At 30.8% G+C, this 11,453-nt stretch overlaps 1 protein-coding gene across 2 annotated transcripts; it reads right to left on the bottom strand.

Moving 5' to 3' along the window:
• Positions 1-4,914: 4,914 nt before the first annotated feature.
• On the bottom strand, positions 4,915-7,216 carry LOC111895513 (uncharacterized). 2 transcript variants are annotated; one of them, XM_023891598.3, is made up of 4 exons: positions 7,012-7,216; positions 6,802-6,870; positions 5,725-5,767; positions 4,915-5,496 (listed from the first exon to the last, which is right to left on the bottom strand). In XM_023891598.3, the coding sequence occupies exons 3-4, from the start codon at positions 5,748-5,750 to the stop codon at positions 5,028-5,030; spliced, it is 495 nt and encodes a 164-aa protein (XP_023747366.1). In that variant the 5' UTR covers positions 5,751-5,767; positions 6,802-6,870; positions 7,012-7,216; the 3' UTR covers positions 4,915-5,027. The 2 variants fall into 2 exon arrangements, with proteins under 2 accessions (XP_023747366.1, XP_023747367.1); XM_023891599.3 differs by having other exon boundaries at positions 6,802-6,862.
• Between the last annotated feature and the right edge of the window lie 4,237 nt (positions 7,217-11,453).

The raw sequence follows: 11,453 nt of genomic DNA, 5'->3' as shown, positions 1-11,453 counted from the left end.
ATATATTTCCATGTAAATGGTAGATAATTTGTGTATTCAAATATTACTCTATAAGAACCATAAAGTTATTCCTCTAATTATTAATACTATGGACCGCGGTTAGTGGAAAACCGTCGTCCAAATCGCAGCCCTTGAAACTCCTGTAAGATTCAATCTCATCCGTTTAAACTCATGATTTACAATTTTCTGCAGTTCCAGCAATCGGTTTTGATGACCCTCCTCCTTCTTCTCCCTACGTTTTACAACGGACGATTAACCTGCAATTTCCCCCCTTCTTCTCCGGCGAGGGTGATGAGGCTCTCTGTATCGCTAATTGTCGCGAATGTGTATTCTTTTTGGGAGTAAACCAACAACCACTTATTGTTGTTGACAACCATAAACTACAGGTATAGGCAATGTAATTTATTTTTTTTACTAATAATAGCAGCTTATATTCTACTATGAGTATATAAGTAAATTGCTATTTTTCTGGTATAGGTGGCACCATACATTTACAATACGTTTTATCCGCAATTAGAAAAGGAAATTGGAATTGAGGCGACTCCCAGCAAATGGGGTGAGCCCGTTGCATTGAGCCTGATTGATCCACATGATTCTCTCTCTCATCCTGTTGGTAGGTCCGACTGTCAAGCTGAGTCAGCAACCCATTTAGACACCAGCTTTTAAGTTGAGTGATCTACCATTCAGTAATAGCATTTTACTTTTTTTTGCTAATTTTTTACCACACAGAAATATCAATGTACAATTTATTTGTTTTTTCGTTTCTAAAATAGCAATGTAATTTCTTTGTTTTGTTGATGCCATCTAATTTTTTTCACAAAAAGGGAAAAAAATCTATCTTTATTTCTTACAGTTACTCAAACCAGGGCCTACTGCAAGAATAAATGAACACAAGATATTATTATAAACATATTAAGTGAAGTATCTTAGTTTTTATTGCATTTAACCCTCCAGTTAATCATGGCATTCATTAAAAATTTATTTTCTCGATGTTGCACAAATTGCCAAATGTACTTTCAAATTTTGCAATTACCCTAAAAATTAATAAAAATGTGTTGCTCTTTTTGCAATTAACATTAAGAAATAATTAAACAATTAAAAATCATGTTTGTTTTGGCCTACGGCTTTAGTTCAGTAATGATGTTTATTTATGTTAATGTATTATCTCCAAAATAATAAATAAACTTTATATGAATGGTATAATTATAATTGGTTGGCTTTGTCATAGTATAAAGCTTATATAAGAAGAAATGAAAGTATGATGTTATTAAAGAAAGTAAAACAAATACTATTTTTTTTTATAGCGGTCAACCCGTCCGGTATAACACTAGTTAATATTGGATACTCATGAATTTGGAATTAGTTGTAGTTTTTTTTAACGGCGGATATATAATAACAAAAACTCTAGAAGTCACTAGAGACAAATTACTAATCAGTTGTAGTTGTCTTCTCCTACAAGGTCCGTCCCAACTTCCTTTTCTACTATGATATTGTTTTTTTTTTTTTTGAAACAACAAACTAACTAACATACTCTTAAATATTACTTATGTCTTCTAAGAGATTTGAACTCAGAATCTCTCATGTACCTTACTGCTAGGCCAAAGGCTCTTTGGTCTATGATCTTTTTTACTTTAATTTATTTATCATCTCTTTACTTTGTGTACTCAGTTGGTTTTTTGTTTAACTTTTTTCTAAATGAGTACAACTAAATGCTTCTAAAACAAACCATTATATGTAGAAAATCAAACCCTTTGTCGTGAATAGATTCTATTTTTGGCATTGAAGTCAGCTTTTCACAATGGAAAAATGACTTATTAAGGTAATTAATTTTTCAGTTTGTTCACATCTGGGTAACTATTTTTTTGTACACATTTAGGTAACGAACTTGTTGGAAGTATTCATATATAACCATTATTACCGACTATAGAATGTTACATCTTATCATAATGGTCATATGTGAACACTTTCAATAAGTTTGTTACCTAGTTGTATAAAAAAAGTTATCAAAATATGAACAAAAAAAATATAATTACCCTGATAAATCAATTTCCGTATTTATTTAGGTAGCCGATCATAATGTTGGCAATATTAATAGACTAGTTTATAACCCGTGGGAACCACGATTATAAATTAATTAAACTTTTATAGTAAAAATTCAAAATTATTAATCAGTTATTTTTAATAAATTATTAATTTAAGAGATATTTTTATTAGTTATGTGAAATTATAATCTTTGATTCAAATAAATATGTAAACTTAATTTTTAATATATATTAGACATTTTTTATTTGTGAATTAATGAAAACAATAATATAAAATTTATAATTTATAATAATGAATAAATATATTGACAAATTGCATCACATTAATGAGGAGGTCTAATAGATTCAGTTAAATTTTCTTGAAACAATATTTATGACCATTTATTGGCATTTAAATTTGGGAAATTGAGTAACTAACCATCATAAATGGTTTTTTTTTAAAGAAAATAACATATTTTTTTTCAATTTTTGAAAAATAACCATTCTGTTCGAAATGTCTAATTCTGGTTCGTATTCTGGAGTACTGTTCATCTTTTTCAGTTTTCTAAAATTATTTTCAAAGAAATTATTTTGTTTTTTTATTCCGAATGCTACATTTCGTAATGTTTAATGTTATTGTTTTTCAATAAAATGTCTAAATTTATGCATTCATATTGTATACAGTTCATATTATTATGTTTGGTTATTTTTTTGTTAAATTAAGAAAAAAAATTGATTTTTTTTCTTGAAATTCCGAAATTGTTCTTCGGATTTCGAGCTTTTCTTGAAATTTCAGAGTGTTTTTTTTTCGAAATCCGAAATTCTAGTCCAAAATATGAATAGTACTCCAGAATGTCATTCCAAATATACTGTTCATATTCTGGAATTTTAGTCCGGAATCCGGTTCTGGAATTAGTAAAAAAAAAACATTTTTTCTTAGTCTGGAATCCCTTATTCCGGACAAAGTGGTTATTTTTCCAAAAAAAAAGGTTATTTTTTTTCAAATACATATTAAAAGTGGTTAAATTGCTTAATTTCCTTTTAAATTGGTCATGACATGTTAGGAGTCGTTTTTGGTCACGACATGGCGGTGCTTAGGCGCTAGGCGGCCTCTTACTGTCAACAATTGAAGCTAGTTGGAGTCGGTCATGGGCGATCCTTGACGGTCTAGACGTTCTAACCCAGTCAAAAAGTCAAACAGTCAAAAATTTCAAAAAAAATGCACGATTAATCAAATTTTTGATAATTGGTGACTAAATTATGATGATTGATGAATAAAATTAAGAAAAGAACCTCCGTTAGTCTAAAAATTATGAAATACGAATAGTTTAATGATTTAATATATCAAAGTTTTATGGTTATTTACTTATATCGTTAGGATATAGGTAATATTTATTTATTTTAAACTAAATTCTATTACAATTAACTCGCGTAGTCCCTCATCAACCGGCTCAAGGATGCCTCTAGTGATCTCTGACGCGATGAACTCGCGTAGTCCCTCATCAACCGGCTCGGAACCTGATCCCGAACCTGACCCCTCTCCTGAACCGCCATCTACCGGCCTCGATCGAAGTACCACCATTCTGCAATACATAGTACAATCATTAGTGATATTGATACTTCCTGAGGGATCACTGCTACTTACAAGTTCCTTGGCCTTATCTTGGTCTTCCTTGGTTCGGGTACGGATCCTCTGCTTTCAGTAGCACGGGCCCATACTACCTTCCACATCTATCCGTACCTTCTTCAAGGAATGCCTTGATTCCACCAGATCCCTTTCACTACTGCTGCTCACTGCTATACTCATCCTAGGCTTGCCCTAGGAAAATTTCTGATTCTACTATATCCAGTCCTCAACTGCTGCAGGCCTCCTTGTAATGCCAATTAGCCATTACCCGAATACCATCACATGTGACGAGGATTAGATAATCCTTCGATTACCCGACTCGTCCCTACAACGGTTGGACTCAAACAAGAGCTGTGCAGTAGGATCAAACCCGACACTCTAAGATTATTCAACCCTGCACACATGTGACGTGATGCATTCGCCTAATGGCTAACTCCTACTAACCAGAGTTCCGCATAGCACGAAGCAAGCAACATTCAGACAAGGGTAACAATCTCAATCAACTCTTTCTGCTTACAGGAACTGAGCTAGCATAAAGTGCTAAACTCATGCTATCATGCATAACCTAATTTTTGATAATTGGTGACTAAATTATGATGAGTGATGAATAAAATTAAGAAAAGAACCTCCGTTAGTCTAAAAATTATGAAATACGAATAGTTTAACGATTTAATATATCAAAGTTTTATGGTTATTTACTTATACCGTTAGGATATAGGTAATATTTATTTATTTTAAACTAAATTCTATTACAATTAAGGCTATCCGCCTAGGCATCGATTAATTCTCGTCTAAACCGATATTTACCAAAATAAACTCAAAGTAGTGTATTTTGAATAGATATTTACCAAAATGGTGTGATTTTAAAAAAATTTACCATTTATGTTAAATTTTATACCAAATCAAAATTAAAAGGTAAAATTAAAAAAAAAAGTGATTTATCAATTATCTTTTTGTTTTTTTCATATTTGGGTAATTCCTTTTTTTTACACATTTAGGTAACGAACTTGATCAAAGTGTTCACATATGACCATTATAACATGTTATAACATGCTACAAATTATAATGGTCATATGTGAACACTTCTAAAAAATTTATTACCTAGATGTGTAAAAAATACCCAGACGTGAACAAACCGACAAGTTAATTATCTTAGTAAGTCATTTTCCCTTTCACACTATCTAAAGTAGACTTGATGGGTCATGCTAAGAATGCATGGCCCTTAAAATGTTCCTAGTATATATAAAGAGTTGCTGAATCAAAATATTTTCAAGCAAACAACCGAAAGGGAATTTAATTTTCCTTACATTCCAAATACATGCAATTCCATTAAATTCCAAATCCATCACAAAGAAACATATAGCATGTTTTGTTAGCTATCAAACAATCTTTGGACAAAGGAACTTATACACAACCAACCTCTTCATCTCGTTCCACTTAATGACATGTATTTTATCGACTGTCTTGCTTAGCTCTTCGATACCTTGCCACCATTTAAAAGTCTCTCCATCGCGTGGCAATGTGCAGACTACATGTTTTACTTTTTCATGCTCCAAGACACAACCAGACTCAAAATACAATTCTACATCCTTTACCCATTTGCAAAAGACAGCACGATCAAACTTCTCAGGGAAAGCTGGTATATGTACCTTTGGGTTGTTAGAAGATGGCTTCTCCTCTTTAGGAAACTCAAACTTATACTCTTGATATTGTTGATATTTTTTTAACTTCTTCTCCATAAGTTGTATACGTTTGCCCAGATCTTCAAACTTGTTTGCCATGGGCCCAATACACCTCACACATTTATTTATATCCTTGGCCAACAAATCCAAAGAAAAGCTATCAACACTGAAAAATATAAACAAATGTACTACTACTTACTTATAGGAGAATAAAAAGATCAAGTTCAAAATAAAAAGATAGTTGATAACAAATAGGAAACCGATTAAATCCAAATTAATGGAAACTTTAGAGAATGTACAGCTTTGTGAAACTTTTCGTCAAACTTATTATTATTCTCTAATGTCCATATTTTTAAAATATTGTCATTCAAAAATAATTAAAATATCTAGTAACCTTGATTCACAGCATCCTAGATCCATGTCTTGTGTCACCTTCCCTGCATCAAAAAATTTAAATTCAGTATAACAAACAATTCCCAGTAAAAATCAATGTGCATCAAATCATCATTTCTGCAAATGGGTTATTTTTTTCCGTGATTCGCATAATAAGAGAACAAAAACCAAAGCCCAAAATCAATACAATTGCCTTGTGATACGCATATGCATAAATAATTCACCAAATCCCAGATAAACTTGTCCAATCATTGTAAATTGATTTAAGCTTTATTGATGCAGATTACATATGCTCATGCTATGTGTGTATACATGTGCATAAATCTGATGTACTTATACTTAAGTTGTTGTGGATGCCATCTGTGATTATCAAATGTTAAAGGTTTATCATTGGTTGTTCAGAGATGCCTCTCCTGCGTTGGAAATGATAATAATAATAATAATAAACACCTAGATGATTTATTTATCTTTTATAACAAAACTGAAATAAAGTTTATAAATAAACAAAATCCATAATAGCAGCAAACAAGCACAAAAGCCAAAGGTACAAAATGAGCTTAATAAAACCAATCAAGAAAGTTAACGAATACCATAAATATGTTACCAAAGAGATTATTTATTAATAGATTCTATCCAATTACTCTGGCATATACATGAAACAAGCATATAAAACCATGGTGAAATCAACACATACAGAAATTTTACATTAATATTCGAGTTTTCTTGTCTCCCTTCAAACCAAACTAAGATGAAAATGAAAATGAAACAACTTTGTAAAGGCACGTTCTACAATAGTCAACAGCTCTCTCCAATTACCGATTATCAGCAGTGAAGGAAAAAAAAAACTAATTTTTCGATCAATTTGAAACATTTTTACGCCTATATTTGATGCAAAATAAATAGACTTCAGAGTCGATGAACCATTGAAACTGATATCAGAAAGAAAAAGAAACACAGAAAACAAACCCTGGAAAATAACTAAACAAAACCATTGTCCTCGAATCGGGATCGGGATCAGTATCAGAAATCACACAGTAATGATATTAGTAGGCTCGGAAGATTGGGTTTTCACGATTACCGTTATTACGTGAAGCAATCGTCCCCTAATTTGCCGGCTTCTCCTCCGCCTCTACGCTGTGCTGCAACCCTAAGGTGGAGATGGATCAATTTTTATACGCGTAACATCAAACCCTAAACTTATGCCCTTGTGAGTTGATATAAATCTTTCTTGATTCTAAACAAATTATTTCATAAAACAGAAAGAAAAAAAGATAAGTAGAATCTTTACATTCCGCATGACACTCTTCAAACACCTATTCTATGTCACGTGTCAATTCTGAGAAACTCATGGTTTTGCTTTCCCGCCGATTTTAACTCTTCCTTGTAAGTTGTAATGCACCGTATCCCACAAAATCAGCATTCGTTTCCTTCGTCCTGTTTCTATCCCAAAAAATAGGCAAACTTTTTAGAGCATCTCCAAACCCATCCTAAACGCCAATTTTTTCCTCATTTTCTATTTTATTCTTCTTCAACCCTATCCCATTTCTTCCTTCATATTTGAAGATATAAATATTATCTCCCCATATATAACCTTCATATTTGAAGATATAAATATTATCTCCCCATATATAAGGTGATACTATTCATATCTCTAAATATGGGGTGAAGTTTCAGTTGTCAGGTTTAGTCCTTAATTTTATATATTTATACATTTCTAGTTTATTTTATTTATTAGATTTAGTTTAAATATAATATTTAATATTTATAATATTATGAAATATAATAAATTATATTAATTAATCATAAATATAAATTTTATTTTTATTTGTCGAATTCATATAAAAAATGAAATACATATTAAAATTATGAAACACGATAACGTATTTACAAAAGCTTAGTTAAAAATATGTATGTGTAATATTTTTATAAATGCATGTATAATATTTATTTATAAGTGTATTATAAATATAATATTGTTTATTTAATATTAATGTAATGAAAAAATATAGATTATATATTTGTTAAAACTAAATTAGTAGACGGGTGTGTTTGACAATCTATCTAAGTTGGAATAATAGAATATACTTGGAATATTTTTTGGGGTTAAAAATGGGGTTAAAAATGGAGTATGGTTGGAGATGAAATATTATTTACCCTATTTTGAGGGAGAAAATGGGGGTGGGTTGGAGATGGTCTTAGAATTCCATTTATATTCTCTCGAAATCCCATTTTATTTGCAAAGATCCTATCAATCGAAATTCCGTTTTATTTGCAAAGATCCTATCAAAAACTCAAGTCTCTTTCTCTCCCAATTAAAGTAATCCATCGTTCTCTCTCAACATATCCTAGCCGTCATGGTCGCTACCAGCGTCTTCCAATGCCTCCACCATCATTTCTACATCTTCTTCCAGCGGCTGAACCTTCACCATTGAATATGCCTCCAAACGCTTCTCTTCTATGTATAATCCTCCTCCCTCCCGTCCCATGCCCCCTCTATCAATTTCATAATTTATGATTTATGTTTTTAAATTTCAAATTTCAAATTTCAAATTCAAAGATAAATTAAATCCTCATATTGGTTTTTGGGATAACTTTTTTAAATAGTTTATTAGTTTTTTAGTTTTTCAAAAAGCTAATAAGCTAAAAAAATGTTCGTGTAATTAAAAAACGTTTTTTAAAACAGTTTTTTGGATAGAAAAAATGAAAGCTTTCAAAAAGCTGGAAAATCCTAACTTTCTAAGTCATTTTACTCCTAAAAAGCAACTTTTCTTATCCAAACACTTTTTAAAATCAGCTTTTCTTAAAACCATAAGCTAATAAGCATTTTTCTTAAAAATCACTTTTGTGCTAAAAAAACTAACCCAAACATACCCTTAAGATCCCTCCTGGTCCTTATGTGTATATTCTATTATTCTTTATGGCTATCTGTGTCTATATGTAGGAGAATCGCCTCTTATCTTTCATGTATACCTAATTAATTCTATCGACTATTTGATCAAGTATTTGGGTCCAATCCTCTTGATTTAGGCTCAGCTGGTCTCATGATTTTGTCTTTATTTGAAATACTTTTGCTTTTTGCTTTTATCATCTTAATGAACATATAATATTTTTTTTCCGCCCATTGGTTTTTTAACATAACAGACTGCGAACTGTAATATCAAGAAAATAATGTCATATTGCTATAATTACACATTATATGTATGACTTGCGTTCTTCCTTTTTCATACTTTTAAATCTTTTTATGTTGATTTCTTCTCCACACTTCTTATAATGTATGAAATAAATGTTTCTTTACCCATTACCAATTGCATATAGGTATGTAGATTGAAAAAAAAAAGATTTCGAAAGTTGACTCATGAAAGTATTCAAATGTGGAAAACCATGGCAAGTATTTTGAGAGTTATCTCTTTTGGTATCTATTTTCTATATCTTATACATCTAAGTTACATTTTGATATTATATATAACAAAATAAAAAATAAAATACGTGGTATTTCTTGGACTCAAGTATTTTCTGTAAATAGAGCTATATTGGTGTCCATATCCATTTTAAGTATAAATTTTGGAAATATTACACATTATGTTATTTTATATTGTCTACCGTGTACTAAACGAATTATAACCTAGTAAGTTAAAACAATAATACTGAAAATGAAACATACAAAGTTAATTTGATATTCTATCGACAAATTTATCATTTAGTTAATTTGATATTCTATCGACAAATTTATCATTTTTATCTAAAGTTTAATTCATTCTTCAATTTTAACTTTAGATAATATTTAGGAAAAATTCATTATATTGTCAGAGCTCACCCTAGGCCAAAACGTTGAGGGTATGATGTATTTGAAAAATAGCCTATTTTTCAAGGCCATTAAAAAAAAACATCGTATCATGGGGGTATGTGGCCCTGACCTTCATTATATAATATAAAATTTTCAAAAATAAAAAAAACATACTCTCTTCGTCCTAAAATTATAGTCCGTCTTTCTTTTTTGGTTTGTCCCAAAATAATAATCTATTTCTAAATATAAATAACATTTTTACTAAAATACCCCCTCTTATTACTTAACCAACTAAGCATTTAATGGAACATTAAATGCAAAGTAAGGACAAAACTGTCATTTTATTATATAAAGTTAGTGATAATTAATGTTTTTCTTAATTTGTGTGTTTTTTGTCTGTGGACAATAATATTGGGACGGAGGGAGTATAACTTTAACATTAAGAAGTTGGATTTGTCGAGTTTAAATCTAAAAATTATTAATGTGATATCATTTTAATAAACTTAAATAAAAGAAACAAAAAGCAAAACTTGTGAATTAAATTTTATATAATTAAAGCTTTTTTATCCGAGACATTACATCTAATCTTTTTTTAATGCTAATATATAAACTCCCCTAATTGACTATATCACAATATTATCCATTTTGATCCACTCGGCACGAAAACTTGAAATTGACTTGAGAAGGAGGAAAGAGTAGTGCTCAGGGCTGGCCTTACATTCAAAAAAAAAAAAAAGCAATGACTTAGGGCCCCCAATATTAAGGGGCCCCACTTAACCCATATCTCGGTTAGGGAATATCGATTCTCCATTTGCGTACGCCACAAATTTCATCGGCCAAGAGACTTGTGACTGTTCTTCTTCCGATCTTCATGAGTTCCATGATTCCTTTTCATTCTCTGTTCTATGATTCTTCATTCTCATTAGAACCACAAAAACCATTACTAACATGTTCTCCTTTCTTCTTTCGGTTTTACCTAGTTGATTCTCGATTTTGTTCTTCCTGAATCTAATCGAGTCTTTTTTGTTCAAAAATCAAAAGTTAAAACTGAAAGGCTGTGAAGTGTCACGGGTTGATTCCTGCATCTTGAAAGGCTAAAACGGTATGTTGTTCTTGACTTCTTCCTCTGATTCTCCATAACTAATAACTCCATGTTGACTTATGTTTGATATGTTATATGGATATCAACTTTCCTTCTGGACCTTCCATTATTAGAATATATGATTATTATATAAACCTTGGAGTCATCACATTAGTGATTTGCACAAATTATTGAATAAATATTTTAATACTAAGTTAATATCAACTTCTGAAATTGCATTAGGTTTGTTGCATCACTAAATCTACATGTTTTGATAGGTATTTAAAAACTTTACTAATGAAGCCACATAGATTACATGTGAAACTAGATTTGTAAAAAAAAAAAAAGGGTTAGGAATTATCAATAGGTTGTCTCCTTTGAAATTCTTTTAGCAAATGGTTTTTGAGTATCTACATGTTTAGATTGTGATTTCTAAATTATAGCAACTACATAGTTTGATATTATTATATGTATATCGATTTTCCTTCTGGACCTTCCATTATCTGAATATCTAATTATTAGATTATCTATTAGGGTTAATAAGACTTAATTTTTTTTAAATATTCACTATGTCAAGTTGGATTGTGGAATCAGGCTTGGATAGTAAAGGTCAAAGGGCCCCAAATTTTTGGTTCGCTTAGAGCCCCAAAACCGGTTGAGCCGCCCCTAGTAGTGTTGATCTCAGTTTGCCTTTGTAAATGTCGGGGTGCGCAAGGAGAAGGAATGCAGGAGAATGACAAATAAGGGAACGAACATTTTTTGTTTCAGTCAGCAAGTTTTTGTTTGATGACCCAGTCAGACATTCATGACCAAGTAAGATGCATCATATGAAGGTATCAATCGTATTGAGCTGACTGAGTCAGCT

The sequence above is a fragment of the Lactuca sativa genome, chromosome 9 (genome assembly GCF_002870075.4).
Source record: "Lactuca sativa cultivar Salinas chromosome 9, Lsat_Salinas_v11, whole genome shotgun sequence".
NCBI lineage: Eukaryota > Viridiplantae > Streptophyta > Magnoliopsida > Asterales > Asteraceae > Lactuca > Lactuca sativa.
Note: the sequence above shows the minus strand (reverse complement) of the source record. Positions and strands in the feature narration are given on the sequence as shown.

Excerpts from the sequence above, each read along its gene's own strand:
- LOC111895513 (XM_023891598.3), bottom strand. The coding sequence starts at position 5,750 with ATGGATCTAGGATGCTGTGAATCAAG. Across the intron at positions 5,497-5,724 it reads CTAGGATGCTGTGAATCAAG|TGTTGATAGCTTTTCTTTGG; the intron begins GTTACTAGATAT and ends TATATTTTTCAG.